The sequence below is a fragment of the Mauremys mutica genome, chromosome 2 (genome assembly GCF_020497125.1).
Source record: "Mauremys mutica isolate MM-2020 ecotype Southern chromosome 2, ASM2049712v1, whole genome shotgun sequence".
In the NCBI taxonomy this organism is placed as follows: domain Eukaryota; kingdom Metazoa; phylum Chordata; order Testudines; family Geoemydidae; genus Mauremys; species Mauremys mutica.
In genome coordinates, this window is record NC_059073.1 from 159,409,350 (window position 1) to 159,431,334 (window position 21,985).

The window sequence follows — 21,985 nt, forward strand, 5'->3', positions numbered from 1 at the left end:
GTCATCCAGGACCTCCCCCGATCACCATGATTTTTCAAAGTTAATGGCCAATAGCTCTGCAATCACATCCACCAACTCCTTTAGCATCCTCGGATGCAGCGCATCCGGTCCCATGGATTTGAGCTCATCCAGCTTTTCCAAATAGTCCTGAACCACTTCTTTGTCCACAGAGGGCTGGGCACCTCCTCCCCATGCTGTGCTGCCCAGTGCAGCAGTCTGGGAGCTGACCTTGTTCGTGAAGAGAGAGGCAAAAAAAGCATTGAGTACATTAGCTTTTTCCACATCCTCTGTAACTAGGTTGCCTCCCTCATTCAGTAAGGGACCCACACTTTCCTTGACTTTCTTCTTGTTGCTAACATATCAGAAGAAACCCTTCTTGTTACTCCTAACATCTCTTGCTAACATCTTGTTGCATGCAGTCAGTGTACACTCTAGGTAGATTTAGCATTTAGCACTAGAGCAAATTCTTCCCTTTGTTACTTTGTAACCAGCAAACCTGTTGGTTTCAGTGGGCTTGCTTGTAGCATAATGCAGTGAAGAATGTGGCTGTTAGTGTGCAGATGGAAGACCTGATAAATTCTACAAGGAAAATGTTGGATGCCATTAACCCTAGGAAAATGAAAATGTGTATGCCGTAGTTTGTTTTCTTATAGACTCATAGACCAGAAGGGACCATCATGATCATCTAGTCTGACTGTAGGCACATTGCAGGCCACAGAACCTTGCCCACCCACTCCTGTAATAGACCCCTAACCTCTGGCTGAGTTACTGAAGTCCTCAAATCATGATTTAAACACGGAGAGAATCCACTCTTTACACTAATTTAAACCAGCAAGTGACCCATGCTCTATGCTGCAGAGGAAGGCAAAAAGCCCTCAGAGTCTCTACCAATCTGATTTAGGGGAAAATTTATTCCCAATCCCAAATATGGCAGTTAGTTAGACCTTGAGCATGTGGGCAAGATCCACCAGCAAGACACATGGGAACAGATTCTCTGTAGTAACTCAGAGCCCTCCCCATCTAGTGTCCCATTACTAGCCCTTGGAGATATTTGCTGCTAGCAGTTGCAGATTGGCTACATTCCATAGTAGGGAGTCTCTTCAGACCATCCCCACCCATAAATTTAGCAAGATCAATCTTGAGGCCAGTTAGGTTTTCTGCCTCCACTGCTCCTCTTGGAAGGCTGTTCCAGAACTTCACTCCTCTGATGGTTAGAAACCTTCATCTAATTTCAAGGCTAAATTTGGTGATGGTCAGTTTATATCCATTAGTTCTTATGTCAACATTGGCACTTAACTCCTCCTCCACCCTGGTATTTATTTATCCCTCTGATGTATTTATAGAGAGCAATCATATCTCCCCTCAGCCTTCTTTTGATTAGGCTAAACAAGCCAAGCTCTTTGAGTCTCTCATCTCGTAAGGTAGGCTTTCCATTCCTCTGATCATCCTAATAGCCCTTCTCTGCACCTGTTCCAGTTTGAATTCATCTTTCTCAAACATGGGTGACCAGACTTCACCTTGCATTATGCTGATGTACTAAAAATCAGCAGACACAGCATCACGCTATTCCATAGCTTTCTGCTGAATTGGAAATAAATAATAGCCATTATTGTTGTTTTGTTTTATTATCATTATTTTTTTATTAGTGTAGCATCTAGGAGCCCTAGTCATGGACCAGGACCCCATTGTGATAGGTGTTATACAAGCACAGAACAAAAAGATGGTCCCCACTCCAAAGAGTTTACAATCTAAGTCTAAAACAAGAGACATCAGATGGATACAGACAGATGGGAGAGTACAAGGAAACAATGAGACAATATTGATCAGCATGTTGGCAATGGTCTTAGTATACCAGTGGCCTAATGGTTGAGTTTTTTTTAGACATTGTGGCAAAGGAGTTTAAGGGGAATTTGAAGGTGGTTAATGATGTAGGTTTGTGGATATTTAGAAGGGGCACCTCCGAAGCGTGAGCCTTGTGTTTATCTGTAACTGGTACCTGAAAGTTCTGCATCTCTTATACATTGGTAACAATTGTATAACTAGTGATATTAATGAAGTATTACTGGATTTGAATTAGGCAAGAGCAAACAAACTAGACTGTGATGATTTACGTTATTATTGGTTTTGTTTTGTTGGGACGAGAAAAGCAGCTGAGTTTTAAGCTTTAAAAGCAAAGCTGATGCATGATTTGTACCATGCAAAACATTTTATACAGAAATAAGTTAAATTTAGGATTGGGTTCACCACTGCTGTATTCCACTTTTACTCTAGTGGAATTAAACCGATGCAAAACTGGAGTACCATGGTGATGAATCAAGTGTTTGAAATTTTGGAACAAGTTTATGAACTGGGGCGGTGAGACTCTCAAAAATGCTTAGTGTTGGCCTAATTCTGCACCCACTGAAGTTAAAAGAAGTTTTACCCTTGACTATAGTTGAGAGGGAAACAGTTTTTCTGGCCCACAAATATTTTCAAGTAGAAAATATTTTCCTCTCTTGAATCATGATAAAAAGTCAAAATTGTGAATATATTCGTAAACCAAAAACCAGATTTTTCATTTTCATTTCAGCTAACTTGAAAGGTTTTGTCTTGATAATTTTGATCAGATTTGATTTTGACCTGTTTTCTTTTTTAGTCTAGCTTGCAATTCTAAATAAAAAAGAATATTTTTAATAGTTTTTCAAACTATTAAAAAAATTGAATTATTTTGTTTATAAAATGTCAGTGTTTTGTTTTGACATGTACAATTTTTTTCTCTACGTTTTTCAGGTTGGGAAATTTGTCAGAATTGACCCTGTTTCACAATGTCAGTTAATTGGCAGTTTTCAACAGAAAAATGAGCTGAAAAATTCCCAGCCAGCTCCTCATGGAGAATAAGAGTAGTTCCACTAAGATTGAACGTTCTGAAATCAAACCCCTTTTCCTTGATCTTGATCTTTAGCTAGTGTCTCTTTCAATAACATAACCATAGTAAACATACTAAAACATTTTCTTTTACCACTGCTCTCATAATGAAGTGAGGCATAATATACTGGCTACATGTTTTATTTCTAGATCACATATCTGAATCACAAGTATTTTAGAAACCACTTAGAGGACAGCCTTTCTCTTGGAAGGCCACTGCTGATTGAAGATGTCCGGGAAGAGCTTGATCCAGCATTGGATAATGTTTTGGAGAAAAACTTCATCAAAACTGGTTCTTCCTATAAGGTAAAAGAAGAAAATATAACTGTAGGGGACTGAATTCACATTTTAAAATAATGCTAATTCTGTACAGCTATGATAGCCTTATGTTTGGATTTGTGGATAGCCAAGATATTTAAACCCTGCATTTTTCTTCTTCTGTTAGTCTTAAACGGGATTGTAAGCATTAGAAGAAAATCCTATTTAAAACCCCATTATGCTGTATTGTAAATTAATTATTGCATGCATAATTGTGCAGAAATTACAGAATCAGACAAGTTTCTGAACAAGTAGCTTGAGGCACTGCATGGATATTATCTTTGCACAAATTTTAATATAGAATTGGCTTTTTAATCAGATCTTTCCAAAATGCAGTAGCATTAAAGAAAAATTTAACTTGTATATTCTGAACTATGTTGTAAAACTGTGACCCTTACGATCAGTGCTTTTCAATTGATCTGTTTCATAATATCTCATTGTGTTTTGCAATAAGGTAAAAGTTGGTGATAAAGAAGTAGATGTCATGAATGGCTTCAGACTTTACATCACCACCAAGCTCCCAAATCCAGCATATACCCCTGAAATTAGTGCTCGCACATCCATTATTGACTTTACTGTGACCATGAAAGGTCTAGAAGATCAACTCCTAGGGAGAGTCATTCTCACAGAGAAACAGGTAGGAGGAAAATAATTCCACTCTATTTCTATTTGGTTTAGAATGAACATACATGTGTGCGTGTGTTGATGGGCAAGTTTCACTTGAGTTAAATTGATTATTCTGTTCTCTCATACTACAAGGTTACTGCTTTTCAGTTCTCTATGAACAACCGTGGGTGCAGCCCTGCTCAGAGAGCTCTTAAAAATAAGCACAATCGTAAAACAAAGTTGATATGATCCTGAAAAATCTCTCTTGACTCTTTGGCTTAGTCTCCCCTTTACCCCTTTACCCACTGATTAAGGTCTTCTAGTCTATCTTTCTCAAACATGTACATTTTCTATCTTTTTTGCGTGTATGCAACATATATCGTAAATAAAGTTTTCCATTCAAAATATGATCTTTTAAGGTCAGAGAATGTCCTTAAATCAGTAGCAGTAATTAAAGGACAATGTTTTGCTTTGCTGGTTTGAAGTTCTGACTGCCATCACTTCCCACAGAAATTTAGGTTTTCCTCTGTCCTTCCACCACACAACCATAGGTTTTTCATAATATGTCCTGGTCTGTAGCCCTGGTGAGATCTTCCATGGTGCACGGTTCCTCCAGGAGCCGGTAGATCAACAGATGCTCCATGGTTTGTTTCATCACAGTCACATGTATCTGGGTCATTGGAATAGCTGCACATCCACATATGGACTTTTGTCCTGTCAACTTTTGTTTGGAAGCAATTTAAAAATAGTTCCGTAACCTCTGGCTGAGTTACTGAAGCCCTCAAATCATGATTTAAAGACTTCAAGTTAAAGAGAATTTACCATTAACACTAATTTAAACCCAGGCTGCAGAGGAAGGGGAACCCCCCCCGCCCCAGGGTCTCTGCGAATCTCACCCAGGGGAAAATTCCTTCCCAACCCCAAATATGGTGATCAGTTAGACCTGAGCATGTGGGCAAGACCCACCAGGCAGATACCTTGGAAAGAATTCTTTGTGGTAACTCAGAGACCTCCCTATCGAATGTCCCATATCTGGCCGTTTTTCTGTTTTGCTCATTCCCAATATGGGTTTATGAATTAAGTGGTGTGCCTGTGGCCACAGTTCAACTAATTCTTCATTTTCATCAGGTATGCTGTTGCCTCATTTGACTTTGGACTGTTAAAGTCACCAATGATCACCCATGTTTTGTTATGTTTGAAGTTATGTGGGCTACCAAACTTGAACTGTTTGGCTGATGGTTTGTAGAAAGACATGATGGAAATGCCACCAGTGTCACAGCAGTCAGGGCTTGAATGTAGTCCTTGTTGGTCATAGATGTGTTAATGACAAGATCAGGTTTTGATTAAAATGGTGCTGCCGTATTGCGTGTGTCTCTTTTGATGGCCAAGTTAATCTCTAGTAACTGGAGACAGTTATTGTTGATCCATCTGCATGTCTCCTGGAGGCATAACAGCTGGCAGCTGTAGTCAGTGCACATTTTGGCTAACAGGTGGTGTTTGACACCCAAGATCCCTTTGATATTTGGTGATATTATCCTTAGTGTCAGCCCTGATGAGCACCCTTTTGAATGACACTGACAACTGCACTGACCTTCAGGTACAGTTGGTCAGTTATGCTGACGACGACATCAGTCTGCAGGCATAGACATATTCTTTGTAGTGCTAGGTGTTCAGCAGGATTTGCAGATTCAGAGACTCTGACCAGGGCTACAATGTGAATGCTCCTCCTACTGCTGGAGATTTAGGTAACTCAGCATCTTGTAGGATCAGGCTTCAGTGTTCAGATACTGGAACCTTTTACGACCGTACCCTATTTTTTAAAAATAGTCTATTTAGGAAGTAGTTTATTTTGATGTTAGGTTTAGAGTTCTCTTTCCCTGCTGCCAATTCTTGGCCAAAGAAGGGATTTGGTGTTCCTTGTGTTGATGGTATGTGGGAGCTGACCAGCAGATCCTTGGCTATGATTGTCTTGGGTAAGCGAATGCTGGTCTCACTTTGCCTCCCACTGCAGAAGTTCAGCATGAGGGTGTTCATTGCTGAGTCAAAGTTGCTAAGAGAACTGCCTCTACAAGCTAGGTTATAGCCTGCACTAATACAGACCAGGGTGCTGCCTGCTCTATGGAGTATGGCAGGAATGGATGAGTGACACACTGAGAGAGTGACACTTTGTATAGAAATGCAGGGATCTCTTTAGTCAACCTAGGCTTGGAATTGTGAACCCTTAAGTAAGGTTCTTGGGTACTGAACTGCTGAGCTATGTTGCAAGGTGGTTGCAACTGACTCCAACTAGGATGTAAAGGAGGTCTTTGAGAGAAATCATAAGAACAGTCAAGCTAAGGGAGGAAGTATTCTTTCTCTCTAATATTTTTGTCTGTTAAACTTCAAACAAAACGTCAGGAAGGAAGCAAGTTAGGACACAAACTCAGTGTGTGCATGCTTAATTAAAGATATGCTTGGAACGTGATCCATTCAAAGCCTTCTAACCCTTGAGCTTTCCTATCCTGCCTAGGCAGCTGTGTTTGTTTTGCACTTTATCTCTTCTCCAGGTGACAGTGGCTGCATGTTCCCTCTTTCAAAATTTTACTTGCATGAGCTTAAGTTAACACGTATAAATTTAGAGATGGGTTGTGGCCTCTTGGGAAAACTTCACAGCACATCACAGAACAATCTTTCTCTTTTTCTGATGGAGAAGTTGATATAAAATCAGCCCAACAGAGTACTTTAAGCCAAGCATAATTTCTAAGACTTCAAAGCTGCAGTAGGTTCAGGTATATCAATCCTCCCTGGCTAAAGCCAGTCCAACCCTAAGGTTTGGGACTTACAATGGGTTATGTTTTTCACAAATGTACCGTAATGTTTATTGGTTCATGACATAAAGTTGTCCGTTAAATGTAAGATCAAGTTTCTGTTTCTATAGTGTGGTCTCAAAACCCCCCCCTCAACAGAGCCATAGAATAATATCTAACAAAGGCCAAATTACGAGTCAAAGGGCAAGTATGGCATGATATTCTGCAGCAACAATTATTTCTATGGCCATCTCTTTATATTCTCATCCCTAGCTCCTATTTATTTTATTTTATTATTTATCATTTTATTTATCATACAAGAACATACAAATTTGAACTGTGAAGCATTTATATTTTTAAAGGGTCAAATTCAACACAATTCCTTACTTAGTTTATATTTCCAAATCACTTAGTGCCGAAATCCTGTAAGATACTTAGCAAGCTCATGTCTGATTAAGCCAGTGGGATCTGGCGGTGTTCAGCATCAGTTGGATCATTAGCAGTGCCTTCCAGAGTTGAGCCCACACTGCTAGATTTGAAACACTAGATATTACACTTGAATTTACTGGAGTTACCTGTGAAACAAATATCCAAGTAGAGTCAATTAAAATGTAAAGATAGCAAGAATGTTTTTGTACCATTTACATCTTGGATGAAAATTAGCCAAATGGAAAAACCTTTCATCCATTTGTTTCAGAAATGAACTTTTTATTTTGGTACAGATATGTTCCCTGTTTTGATGCTCAACAGACTGTCTGCTACTTAGTGTCCAAAGACATTTCATAACTACTGCTTTAGTGTGAATTACATTTTGTATTTTCAGATTGCACTTGTTCTCAGCAGTTTTTCTATGAGAAAACCATAGTTGTTGTTAATGCTTTAACTCTTTAAATCAGACTCACAAAACATTTAATTTTAATTGGGGTCAATTTGATTTCTCAGCAGTATTAACTGTTACATTTAACTGACCATTACCATCCATAAAATGTTCTGTCTTTTTAACTGCACCTTCTTTATCAGACCTGAATAATTCATGCCATGCTTCATAGATTTCTGTCTGCTCTCCTCCTGTCACATTTGGCATTGAATGACTTAAGTGAAATGAATTTCAGCTTCTTTACCTCTTGTCCAGAAAGCCCTCTCCTGTGCTTTGGCTGCCTCCCCTTGATGAGGTATTGTTTGTATTATTCTGCAACCACTACCCTAACACTTCCTGCTATGTCTGATGTTTGGAAAGAAGGACTGGCTGCAATTTTCTAGTTAATCATAGTATGGGTAGAAGGAAGAGATGTAAAACAGACAAGAAATTATTCTAGTTCCTCCTGGCTGAAACAATATAGGAATGAATGCATATTTGGCCTTTGGGTTCTAATTATTACTCTAATTGTATGCTAGCAGTTAAGTGGGATAAGTTTCCTTGTAAGCCTAAGTGAATGTAAAGAAAGCCGGATAAGATAACTTAAATATCACATTTTGTGTTGTTTCTAATAATTTTTCTGCAAGGTGATATTTCTTTGACTTGGGTAAATGAGTTTGGAAAAAAACTGCTTAAAATGCTTTCATATGTATCTTGGGAACAGATGGAAGCAGACAAAGATAATAACAGAGCATCTTCTGCTTCAGCTGCCACATCTCAAAGAAGTAATGCTAATTGAAAATCCTCCTATTTTAGAAAGGGGAAATTTTACATGATGAAAGGGAGAGAATGATTGGGCTGGTTAGCAGCTGCCCGCATTATGCCCATTTCTATTGTGTGAGCTTTTCCACCTAGCTTTGCCAATGCACCGCAGGCCTGATTTACAATGCTCCCTACTATTCCACTCCCAGGCTTTCACTGAGAAGAGACTACAGATTCTGCTTGATTGGCAGCTACATGATTTCCTATGTAGATTTAGACTCTGCTTGATTGGCAGCTACATGATTTCCTATGTAGATTGTTACTGATGGGTGTAGGGACACAACCTTTTCTATTTCACCTGTGATATAGAGGCTCTTGAACTCAAATCTGCAGAAGTGAAAGGCAATTTGCATTAAACTACTTTAGCACAGAGACTGCTTCCAAAGTTTCAAGCAAAAGCATTTTCATCACCCAGCAAAGAAAATGTATCACTAAACAGTCCTCTCTCAAATTAATGCTCTCCAGTATATCCGAGCATTATATGAAGGTAATATACAGATATGCCTAGTAAAGCTGGAGTAGCTTAATATCAATAAGTAAGATGCAAGGAATGTTAAAATAATTAGGATTTTCCTTTATGCTTGGGAATAAATTTGGCTTCCAAACAATAACTCAGTATTACCTCTGGTACTGTAGAATCTCTTGCCAGCCTCTCTGCGGCCACAAGTTTGTTAGGGAGGAATCAGTCTGCGTACGACAGGTCTTTGTATCAGGGTGGCCCAAAAGTTGCAGAAAGGTTCTTAATACCAGGGAATGTGGTTCTTCCAGATTATGGGATTACACACACACACTTAATGAAGTATATGTCAAAGTACCTTGCTGAATCATAGCTTTATTGAAGACTGCCCTGGTTTTTGTCACTTTTGTCTGGAAAGTCTCTTACTTGAAACAAACCTAGAGCAAAACTCTCTTTGCAAACTTTTAATTCTAACCAGGGTGCCACCTCTTAGCCAAGTAAGTAGTTTCAGTGCTTAGATATTTCTGGGTGGGATGCCAACAAGCAGCTTGAACCCACCTTGATTAGTGCCTGAGGAATTATGGGATTCTAGTATTTGTGGATGTGTTGCAGCTTGTGCCTATACAAATAGATCTAAGTTAGAATCCAACAGGCTAAATTGAGATGTCTACTGGAGAAAGGCTATTTATGGGTAAGATATTTTCTATTATCCTCTGTTATCCACTGATTTTGTTCTTGGCCACATCCTACAGCTGTGGTATGCATATACAATTCATGCTCTTGCGGTAGCTAGCTTTACCATTGGCCCCTACTATTAAAAGAATGTGAATAGAGTTTGTAAGTGGCTTTAACTTGAATATTCTTGGGATGTGACTAACTGAAGTCTTTCTGGTTATAGAATAGTGAATCTCATGCATATTTCTATTAACAGTATGAACTTGTTTAAAGTGCTAGGTAACACACTTAAAAAAAAACAGGGGTAAGATATTGGGACAAATTTGTTCTCAGGGAGACTAAACGTAAATCTGAAATAACTCCAGGCAAGTTACTCCAGTTTTAAACTAGTTTTAGTGAAAGCACTCTGTATCATTGGTAGTTAGAATAATAAATTACTCTTGATGCACATGAGCTGATCCCAAATATTGCTTTTCACTGTAACAGGAACTAGAGAAAGAGAGAACTGATCTCATGGAAGATGTGACTGCCAACAAGAGAAGGATGAAAGAGCTGGAAGATAACTTGCTCTATCGACTGACAAGCACACAGGGTTCTCTGGTGGAGGATGAGAGTCTGATCACTGTATTGAGTAACACCAAGAAGACTGCTGAGGAAGTGACACAGAAACTGCAGATTTCAGCTGAGACTGAAATACAGATCAACTCAGCCCGTGAGGAGTACAGACCCGGTGAGCTGGAATCCCTGATAATGAAAGACAAATGTGACAAGACAATGAAAAAAAAAGAAATGCTAGAGTGGGAGAAATGAGGATGAGAGCATGAAGAAAAAAGGGATTATAAAAATAACAGGGGAACTGTGTTTCCCTGTAAATGAAATGGATAAGACAAATAGCATATTGATCTGTCCTGGAAAAATATATCAATTTATGTTGTGTGAATCACATGCTGAACTCTTACCAATTCCCAATGAAAAATCTGTTATAAAGCTAACTTCTGTGCCTGTATACACTGGGGGTGCAGATCCATAAAGTTGACCTGGGAAGAGACAGCCCAGTTTTATACTACTTTCCAACCCACAAAATGTTGGCAAGCATTTTGTAGGCTGCCAACCTGATCAGTGTTGAGGAAAGGACATATACTTGTTTGTAGCATCCTAACATCCCTTAGTCTTAATGTGTTGAGCTTTTATTTGGGCACCATTGTAGTATTGTAAATGCTTCATTCATTCTTGATACTTTGCCCCTAAATTAGCTCAATGGTTAAAAATGGAACATGTGATTACACATTATCCTTATGTAGAAGACTGCAGTAACAAGGGGATGCAGGTACACTGTGGTGTCTTTAACAGAATGCATTAATTTATTATAAATCTTAGCAATTTTAGAGTTTGATCACTGAAGTCGAGACCTCCTCTGGAACAATGGCAATTACATATTTTGTTCATTTTGTATTCTGTGCTTTACTTTTGGATTTGTTACTTCTTGAATGAAAATTTCCAGGTAGTGTTCAGTTGGGACTTATCTGCATTTTGAGAGATTCATGAAATGGTATTTGTTACATAGTGTAAGAACATGCAGGGTTAGAACCTGGGAACATAGAGGTTCTGGGTGGCTGATGCCTCCATATCACCACTGGAGATTCAGGCTGGGCATCCACGGGAGGACCCTGAAAAGCTAGGTTAGACGGGAAGTACCACCCAGAAGGGCCCGAGGGGCAGTCCCTCACACCCCACTGACTGGCCAGTATATAAACCAGGAAGCAATAAAGGGAATCTGATGAGCAACAACACAGACTGCCTGCCTGCTTCTGCTCCAGACCTTGCTTGCATTAGACCAGTGGTTCTCAAACTTTTGTACTGGTGACCCCTTTCACATGGCAAGCCTCTGAGTGCGATCCTCCTTTATAAATTAAAAACACTTTTTAATGTATTTAACACCATTATAAATGCTGGATGCAAAGCAGGGCATGGGGTGGAGGCTGAGAACTCACAACCCCCCCTGTAATAACCTCACGAACCCCTGAGGGGTCCCGACCCCCAGTTTGAGAACCCTTGCAATAGACCCTAGATGTGGCTTCAGACCCTGGTTTGTCCTTGACTTTGCTATTTGATTGCTGTCTGTAACCTGGTGCCCATTCCTGATGTCCTGGTAACCTGACTCCTGCTCCAACCACTAGCTTAGTCCGCCCACGTCCCAGTCATGACAAATGGCAATACTCCTTCAGAATGTTGGAAAGCCCTGGCTGCTGATTGCCTAGTTAGAGTAAAATGAGTTACAGTGTAGTGAGTCTGGTTCTCATATGGCTGGTATAATAGGACATCTAAGATGTGCATTTGGAAACTCGGTGCTTAAGCACATTCAACAAGATTTTGTACATTTAAGTGCAGATCTGAGCATCCAAATGCAGCATTTAGGTACCCTCTAAGTGTACTCATATTGGGAAACTGGGTTTTGCATCAGATGTACTAGTTATAGAAAACACGCTTTTAATTATTTACTGACCTGTAAATGCGACTAGAATTAACAGTAAACCACTTATGAATGGTTAATGATATAGCAGCTAAAAGTTTAGTTGTCATCATTAACATTGTTATATTTGATGCAATCAGTTTAGAGATCTGCATTTTTTCTTTTGCATTTTCTGCTTTAAGCATAGCCTTTCTCTTCATCTTTCAGTTGCAACAAGAGGGAGCATCCTATATTTCCTTATAACTGAGATGAGTGTGGTCAATGTGATGTATCAGACTTCTCTTCGACAGTTTCTGGGACTCTTCGACCTTTCTCTAGCCAGGTAACTAACTTACTGAAAGATCAGCTGACATTTTTTCCCCTTGAAAAGGACTTCAGTAAACTAAATTACAGTGTTCCTCCAAAAATGGGGCTTTCCTGGCTCTATTTTATTATGCTATCACATGCGGAAGCAGAGAACTAGGAAAAGAACTCGTTTACCAATACTTCTTAAGCTTTGTCTGTTGACCTTGGTAGGAGCAGGTTTTTAGTCCACTATGAGACAATTGTTTCCAATGCAAATAGATCTAGTCAGAGGTAAGGACTCTGATAAGTTGCTTCAGCTTTAGAGTCTGTTTTAGTATTCTGCTGTCTGGTAATATGTCTTAGTGACCTATTCATTTTTGAGATGTTCAGGATAATGAACTAGGACTTCCTGCATACTTGCCCTACTCCTTTCCAGATAATCCTTTCTATAAACTTAAACCATAAAGGTGCTGAACTAAATTTTCCTTTTGAACAGGTCTGTCAAGAGCCCAATTATGAGTAAGAGAATTGCTAATATAATTGAGCATATGACCTATGAAGTATATAAGTATGCTGCCAGGGGACTTTATGAGGAGCACAAATTCCTGTTCACCTTACTGCTTACCTTGAAAATAGACATGCAGAGAAACAGAGTGAAGCATGAAGAGTTCCTGACGCTTATTAAAGGTCAGAACATCTGTATAATTGTATAAAGTGTGCAAATACATTATTGTGCAATATCTATGAGTCATTCTTTTATAGGTACAGCTTTTCTGCCTGTCAGGTGCTACTGCTTCTGAAATATCAGAGGAGTTAAAGAATTCACACTAAACATCCCATTTAGTGACTCAGTATCATATTGTACTGATAATGTATGGGAATAATATTGAACTTCAATGATGTAGGTGTTGGGAATTAAAGAGGTGAAGGAGCAATCTCATTATAGCATGATTCCAGATGACTGCAGTAGGTAGTCCAAGTACTATCCAGCATGCTTGTGTTTTTTGGTCAAAGAATTTGAAAAAAGAGACCTGGACACTAGAGGACCCATGGCTTTTTAGTAAATGCAGAGGGTTCACAGAAAGTGAAACTGAAAATAATGTAAAACAATTCTTAATGACCTAAAAAGCTTTTCTGTACAAAAAAATGTTTAGACTTTAGTGATGTAACCTCATGCAAGTGCCGTGTGCACCCATTGGGAAGTTAAGCATCATCCCCTGTCCACTTTCCAAGGGGACACTGATCCTGTTTCTAGCCCAGTAAGATACTAGACTTCACAGGCAACACTTTTTATGGTTTAAAAGGAAAACTTGTTCCTGTGTCCATGCTGAATCTTGCCCCTCAGGAGGGCTAACTTTTGGAGGGAACTGAAGGTTGCTTAAAGGAGTGGCAGTTTGTTTGAGGCTGCTCAAGACATAGGAGTGTTAGAAAAAGTCTTCAGGAGGCAAACTAGTAAGCAGAGACCAAATGAGGTGGTCCAAGATCTGTGGTAAATGTACTCATTACAAGACTACAGTTGATACTTGGCTTCTCCAGTGCTGACTAACTGAAGTTGGTGCAAAAGTTTTTATACACAACATAGTTTCTCCTTGCCCATTTCTCTTCAAGAAGTCAGTGATTCAGGTAGATCTCCTTCCTCCATCCTAATCTAGCTTTTTCTGTACTAGTTTTATACACAAAAAAAGTAAAAATTAAAAGGCCAGCTTTTTCTTTTTTTTCTTTAAATAACTTGTGTAAAATAAGATTTGTCACTTGACAGGGCTCTTGCATGTTCAAAAAATTTTGTTTTCATAAGTGTGTGTGTAAAATACTAGATTTGGTTGAAATGCCTCATGTTTTCAATTCTTAAAATTTGTTCATACAAATTTAACGTTTTTTCTGATGAAATTAAATAGAGACCAGACTTTTGGAAAAAGTTTAGAGCTTTTATCTACTACAGAAGTGCATGAAATATGGTCTAAATATTTAGATGAGGTTTTCCAAAATATTGCTTTTCTGGAAAACGCTATTTTTTAAACAGGCTGTAATTATAGCCTTACCCCTCACAGGTGGTGCTTCTCTGGACCTTAAAGCTTGTCCTCCTAAACCATCTAAATGGATCCTGGATATGACTTGGCTGAATCTGGTGGAACTCAGTAAGCTTAGACAATTCTCAGATGTTTTGGACCAAGTAAGTAGCAGTTTCTCCAAAGAGTCCTATAAATTAAGAAGCACCGAGCAACAGATGATCATTAAGTATTTGTCCATGTCCTTAGTCATCTGTGAACAATGGAATGAAATTAATATACAAAATTAGGCTATGAAACAACTAAGGCTAGTACACACACTATGCCCACGAAAGAACTCAGGAAAGCAAGTAAATGAAGAGAGGCCACCTAGTATTACAAATTTTCTGTCCTCCATTCACAAACACATACACCCCTTAACATTTTCCCAATTCTCCTCCACCACATAACACAACCTTAACTCTGTTCCCATGGGGATGAAAGCTTGCCTGCATCCCTAGAGTGCTCCATTTTGACTGCCCTTCCCAACACTTTCTGGTGAATATTTGGTATAGTAGTTTGGTTGAGGGCATCAATGCATAGTCCTCTTTTTGTACTCCGTCTAAAAATTTGTTTTCTCTAATATCCACAGTAACCCTATATAAACAAAAATTAATAAATAAACATGGGTATGCCTCTAATGTCTGACCTTCACTGAAAGTTTTGGAGTTTGTGTGTTGCAGTGTGACTCCTTCTATATTGTGAGATGCGGTTCTCTGCCTTATGTGTACAGATTTCAAGAACAGAGAAACAATGGAAAATCTGGTTTGATAAGGAGAATCCAGAGGAAGAACTTGTTCCCAGTGGCTATGATGAATCTCTTGACTGCTTCAGACGTCTCCTCCTTATTAGATCCTGGTGTCCTGATAGAACCATAGCTCAGGTACATTAACCCATAGGCATATTATGTCTGCTCCTTCAAATGTAATAACTTCCTGTAGGAATTGCTTAACTAAGTTTGAATATACTTTATCAAATACACAATATAGCAGGGATCAGCAACCTTTGGCACGCAGCCCGTCAGGGAAATCCGCTGGTGGGCCAGGACAGTTTGTTTACCTGCAGTGTCCGCAAGTTTGGCTGATCGCAGCTCCTGCTGGCTGCAGTTCACTGTTCCAGGCCAATGGGGGCTGCGGGAAGCAGGGGCCAGCACATCCCTTGGCCCGCACCGCTTCCTGCAGCCCCCATTGGCCTGGTATGGCAAACTGCAGCCAACGGAAGCTGCGATCGGCTGAACCTGCGGACGCTGCGGGTAAACAAACCGTCCCGGCCCACCAGCGAATTTCCCTGATGGGCCACATGCCAAAGGTTGCCGATCCCTGCAATATAGCATCAGAGTTTTAGTGCTATGTATGTAAAATTTGACAATCTTCTAATAATCCTTGTTACTTAAACAGCACTAGGGATTTTTTCAAAGTGCTTTTCAGACTTATACTAATTCATACAGCTATCGCGGGGTGATCTCTTTGTGTGATGATTCCACTTTGCAGATGGAAAAATTGACTCTCCCATAGAGTCAAAACTTCAACTCAGGAGTTACTGTGCTCAGTCTACATTGCCTTGTAAGTGAAATAGAAACTTGCTTGCTGGCCTCGTTAATATGGTAACAGAAATCCTAGCTGGAATTTCATCACCACCTTAAAGTTTGGCTGAAATCTCTTCCAAAACTTTGAAAAACATTATTTAAACACCATTCTGCTTATTTGACTTTACATGTTCCTATGTTCTGCCCTTTCTTTCCTTCATGCTATTGAGTTAAACTACGTGAGAATCAGATCATTTAAGACTTTTTTTTTTTTTTTTTTTTGCTATTTGGTTTGAGCACATCCTCATTTCATACTGTGCAGAATTGCACCAGATAAGTAGTTTTTGTCCAACTGTTTCCATGAAAAATGAGAAGAGAAATACAGGTACATTATGCTTCAAGTGGAAAATTTGTAAATATTTGGCTATTCTGGAAATGCTACAGCAAAAAAAAACAACAACTCTGGATAGACCCTCTTTCCTCTGGCCACACCCCATCCTGTGGGTGCTGCAAAGCAGGGTGGCATTGGCCCAGAATGAGTGAGTTCATATTAACAGAGCAGTGGTGTCAGTATAGGACCAATGATACTAAGTTTTGTGGTGAAACTGCAACCCCTTCCCACCCACTCTCAAAGCCCAGTGGGCATAGGCCCTCGTGAGACAGTTTCTTGAGGAATCCGCTAGTTTGACGGTGAGCAGGGGAAGACACAACTCTCACCTGCTCGTTGTTGGTGAGTTGACAGACCTGTTCAAGACTTGATTTTCTTTTAACCTCTGTCTACAGGTTATTCTAAGCAGAATATCATAGTGATATCTTATGTCCATAGCGTATTGATAACCTCCTATTTGTGTTACGCTAAATTTGTTTGTTTCTGGTTATTGATCTACACTACCAGAGAATCAAATGTGAGGTCAGCTTTCCACTTACACTGGATCCCACAGGTAGTTTTCTGCCTAACATTAAACTTGTTCTGTTACCTCTCTCTCTCTCTCTCTCTCTCTGTCTGTGTCTGTGTCTGTGTGTGTTAAAAAAAAAGTTTGTGCACCTATGTGCATGTGTATGTGTTTCTCTCTTCTTAAATTTTAGTCCATGATGAAAGCTTTTCCAGAAAAGCAATATGTACAATCTTGAAATGCAAAATCAGCTGTAAACTACATCTTACAGATAAGGCTGTGACTACAGATTCCTTACTGTACTAAGCAAATGAGCTTAATAGTATTCTGCCTTACATGCTTGCTCAGAAGCTAGAAGGTTTTTTTTGAGGTAGAACTTCTTTAACTTTGACTTCTCTGGATTTTGTATAACTGCTCAGATATGGCTGCTCTAGTTTTATTATTGTTTGCTTGGATTCCTTCTTCCTTCTCTCTGAGGTTTTAATTTGCCCATTGACTTTCCTTTCTCTCTCAGAGGAAATTTCAGTACTCTGCCTAGCACTTAGGATCCTTTCAGTTATTTTACTGCCTCACCTACCCAAGAAACTGTAGAAATTTTATCCATACGGAGATGTGGAAAGCTGGAATTAAACTCTAGAATTATATTATTACTGTTAAATTGCATATATTGTTTCACAGAACTTAATTATTGGCATTGCAATCCTCTCTGGACTTTTGATAGATGTAAAAATTCAGTTCTGGTGTAGATGGATACAACTTCTATTGAAGTTAGGGGACTGAATTTAGTGCCAGAGCTTAACCTGGTCCAGATTATTCCTCTCCCCAAAACAGGAATACCCTATTTATGGTGAATCTAGCTTATCTTGTTATGATTATACAGTACTTGACTTTAGAGAATAAATACAAATTTACTTGAGGGTAACAGTTTTCAAAAGCTTATTATTTTCACTTTGGAAGGGTCTGTCTTTGGAGGCTTCCTTACAGTTAGTTTCATGTCTACTTTGCTTCTTCTCTCCAGTGCCCAGTGACTGACTCCTTTTTAGTTTCAACTGCGGAAACTAAATAAGAGATCATTTGGTTAATTACCCACTAACTTCTAAATAATTCAAGGGATTTCACCCTCCCTCTTTATTGGCTCAGGTCAATAACCTGAAGAAATAATTTTCCATGTTCCTTCTTTCTAGCTGCCAGTTGATCTTAAGCACTAGCCACCTGCTCTGCCATGACTTCCAAGTCCATGACTCCTCTGAAGTGCTGATCATTGTTCTTGCTCATATGTTAGTGTCTCCAAATCCTAAAATGGATTTCCAGTTTGTGAGAGATTGTGAAAATCTTGGTTCTGTTCTACTTCAGAACAAAATGAAATGTCTCGTGAAACTGAAGTTTAGCCAGTTCTTGTCTTAATGCCTTTGTCTCTGAGAACTGACTCATTACTTATTGGTCCTTTTTCTTGTACATTAAACTGGTAGCTACTGTAAATCCGGAACTCACCTGCCATAGAAGCGATAGAGCAGAGATCACTTCAGTCTAATTTGAAAGAGCCTTAATTTGTTCTCCATTTATATATTTGCCTTACAGCTTCGAAAACTGAAATGGAGCTTATCCTAAATAGCTTAGGGTCTCTGTAACTCATCTTCCACATAATACCAGTTATTTTGATTACTACTTCATTGTGACTTAAAAAGGGGAGGGGGGTTTACAAAGGGTGGGGGGCACAAAAGGGTGATATCTTCCTCCTACGGCAGTCTGATTTTAAATCATCTTGTCAACTGTTAATAGCATTAACATTGCATATGGTGGTTATATATTGACCATCTTACATATACTGTTTCTATAGGATAAAATGTAGTGTTAAATATGGTGAGTAGTTTATATATAACTTGCAGCCTCAGTTTATAGAAAGCAACATCTGAATGACTATAATAAATGTGGGTGAACTTTTTAATATAGGCCAGGAAGTATATCATGGATACCATGGGGGAAAAATATGCAGAAGGAGTCATCTTGGACTTGGAGAAGACATGGGAAGAATCAGATCCACGTTCTCCTCTCATCTGCTTTCTTTCTATGGGTTCTGATCCTACTGACTCAATCATTGCTCTGGGAAAAAGACTGAAGACAGAGACACGTTATGTTTCCATGGGTCAGGGACAAGAAGTCCATGCTCGTAAACTTCTACAGCAGACCATGCTACATGTAAGGCAAAACCTGAATCATTGTTGTCTTGTCACTGTGTGGTTACAACACGTAATGTGTTATAACCCTGAATAGAAACAAAGCGTTCTGATAGACTGTTGATGCATGTAGATCTAATTGCTTTATAAAAGTAACTTGAATTCCAAAACAATAGGCCTGTGTCATACAATGGTAGACTAGGGGCAAAAGAGTTTGTGATAAAATCCAAACCAAAGGGTCCTTCACACCATATAAAGCCAGTCAATGAAAATGCATGTGACTAATGGGAATTTCATAAGTGATTATGACATACCAACTTCATGATCCGACTTAATGATTATTAACTACTAGTATAGAGGCATTTCATATGATGCTTTTAAATTTATTTTATTATATTGTTGACAAATATTGACACATTGTGTAAACATTGAGAGAACTTCCAAATGTCATGTCTTTTATAGAGAGCATAGTACATATTTGTGATTTTCTGTAGAAAAACAAATATATAACATAAGAACTGCCATGGGTCACACATGTAGCTCAGTATTCTCTATCTGACAGTAGCCAATACCAGAGATTCAGGGAGAATGTACAGAACAGGGCAGTTATGGAGAGATCCACCCCATCTTCTCCTTCTGGCAACCAGGTTCACCCTGGGATGGGGTTGCATCTCTGACCATCTTGGCTAATAAGCATATAAGTTTGAAAGAGTCTTAATTTGTTCTCCATTTATATATTTGCCTTACAGCTTCAAAAACTGAAATGGAGTTTGTCCTAAATAGCTTGGAGCCTCTGTAACTCATCTTCCAAATAATACCACTTATTTTGATTACTATGTCATTGTGGTTTAAAAAAAGGAGCAGTGGGGCACAAAAGCATAGATGGATTTATCCTCCATGAATTTATCTAGTTCTTTTTAAAACCCAATTATACTTTTGACCTTCACAACATCCCGTGGCAATGAGTTCCACGGTTAATTTTGTGTGATGTGAAAAAGTACTTCTCATGTTTGTATTAAACCTGCTGCCTGTTGATTGTATTGGCTAGCCCCTGGGTTTTGTATTGTGGGAAATGATAAATAACACTTTTTCGATGCACTTTTTCCATACCAGTCATGATTTTATAGACCTCTTCCCCCCCTTAGTCATCTCTTTAAGATGAACAGCCCTAATTGTTTTAATCTCTCCTCATATGGAAGCTGTCCCATACCCTTGATCATCTTGTATTGCCCTAAGCTGAACCTTTTTCCAGTTCCACTATATCCCTTTTGAAATGGGAAGACCAGAAATGAACACAGTATTCAAGGTGTGGGCACATCATGGATTTATATAGTAGCTATATATTTTCTGTTTTATTTTCTATCCCTTCCTAATGGTTCCTATGATTATATTAGCCTTTTTGACTCTGCTGCACATTGAGCTATAGTTTTCAGACAACTATCTACAATTACTCTGAGATCTCCTTCTTGAGTGGTAACAGCTAATTTAGAATCCATCATTATATATGTGTAGTTGGGATTATTTTTCCCAACATGCATTACTTTGCACTTATCAACATTGAATTGTATCTGCCATTTTGTTGCCCAGTCACCTGGTTTGGTGAGATTCCCCTGTAACTCTTCGCAGTCTGCTTTGGACTTAATACAATGCTTTTTAATATAAATACTTATAGAATGGAAATTATCTGTAAGAAGTCTGGGGAGGAAAGAGAACAAGGTTTTTATTAATACAAATTAGCAATTGAAAGTGCTCATGTGTAATAGGACTGCAATGCAATTCAAAGGGGAAAATAATACATATTCTTTGCACAATAGCAATCCATTTTATGGTAGCAGTGAAATCATTATAATCTTACTACTTCAGCTGAAGAGGAGAGCAATGAGTTAAACTGACACTTGTTTTCTAAATGTATGGACAGCTGAGCCCAGCTCAGAGGCTTTCAGCTCTCTGTGCTGTATTTGGAAGCAGTGAGTGATAGCTGCCACCTTGCCCCCTGCATTGTAAAATACATAAAATTAGGAGGCTGCCTTCTGGTGATAATTTATCATTATGTAGTGAAGTGACATTATAGCCTGGTAATGGGAAATGTCATAAGGAAGAGATTGTGAGTGGGGAAATAAATGTATCTGCAAGGAGTCAGCGTCCCTCTCCCATACCCATAGTCAGCAAAGGGTGAGTAAACACCCTTTGTACTCCCCGAAATTCTATCCCATCCATACACTTACTCTTCTGAGCATTGAGAGAGAGAGGGAACTAACTAGGTAATTGTTTCCCTTCTGGGTTTTGGGTAGGGAATGGGGAATTTAGTAGCAAGGTCTCATTTTCCCTAAAGAAGAAGGACAACTGGAGGAGTCTGAGGGACAAAAATTCTTGTAGATAAAAGGAAATAGGGGGTTCTGTGCTTTTGCACAATTCACCCATCTGGTGCTGATGATGCTCCAGCTAATGGTGTGACGGTATTGAGTCCTATCAACTCTTTAGTCAGAAGCTAGTCCTCCTGTTGCTTCCACTTGAGTTTCTCACTTAATAAAGCCTCATTTACCTGAGGCAGAACAAGAGGTAACAGAACTCTCCCAAATCCAGAAGGGGTGTGTGTGGAGGGAGGAGCTGTGGTCCTATACAGTCTATTTTGTTTTAACCCCTATTTAGCATCTCCAGCTTGCTGGGTTGATCAGGTCACTAGGATACCATCATCATAGCGTCTGTAATATGTGGTTAGCATGTCAAGGCATGTATTTCTGAGCTCACTGATTTAGCACTTCTAGCCAGTGGTCTTCAGGAATACTTTTATTGTAGTGAAAAGGAAACAAAACTTCTACTTAATGGATGACAGCAGGTTCAATGGATCCACTGATTGGAATCATGAACAGGTCAAGGCTCATAACCATCAAAGTTGAGAATTGAGGATACATGATGGAGGATTAAGTAGGCCTTGTTTTGAGGAGGAGTATAAAAAGGACACTCAAAGGGTCATACCACACATCTGCACATGGTAAATTCACCATTCTTGTCAGATAGCATGGGCTGTCATTAGCATTTTCTTGCAGATGAGAAATACTTTGTCACTCCATTAATGGCTATTAGTCAGGATGGACAGGGATGGTGTCCCTAGCCAGGGGATGAACAACAGGGAATGGTCTCACTTGATGATTACCTGTTCTGTTCATTC

The 21,985-nt window shown here is 39.2% G+C and overlaps 1 protein-coding gene across 1 annotated transcript in view; it reads left to right on the forward strand.

Moving 5' to 3' along the window:
- DNAH5 (dynein axonemal heavy chain 5) overlaps window positions 1-21,985 on the forward strand; it is a 263,441-nt gene that overhangs the window by 212,067 nt on the left and 29,389 nt on the right. The window contains exons 64-71 of the mRNA XM_045006969.1: window positions 3,055-3,210; window positions 3,677-3,859; window positions 9,911-10,154; window positions 12,102-12,216; window positions 12,676-12,866; window positions 14,228-14,349; window positions 14,958-15,107; window positions 18,593-18,838. Of these exons, the coding sequence (XP_044862904.1) occupies window positions 3,055-3,210; window positions 3,677-3,859; window positions 9,911-10,154; window positions 12,102-12,216; window positions 12,676-12,866; window positions 14,228-14,349; window positions 14,958-15,107; window positions 18,593-18,838 (1,407 nt within the window). The remainder of the gene's footprint in view (window positions 1-3,054; window positions 3,211-3,676; window positions 3,860-9,910; window positions 10,155-12,101; window positions 12,217-12,675; window positions 12,867-14,227; window positions 14,350-14,957; window positions 15,108-18,592; window positions 18,839-21,985) is intronic.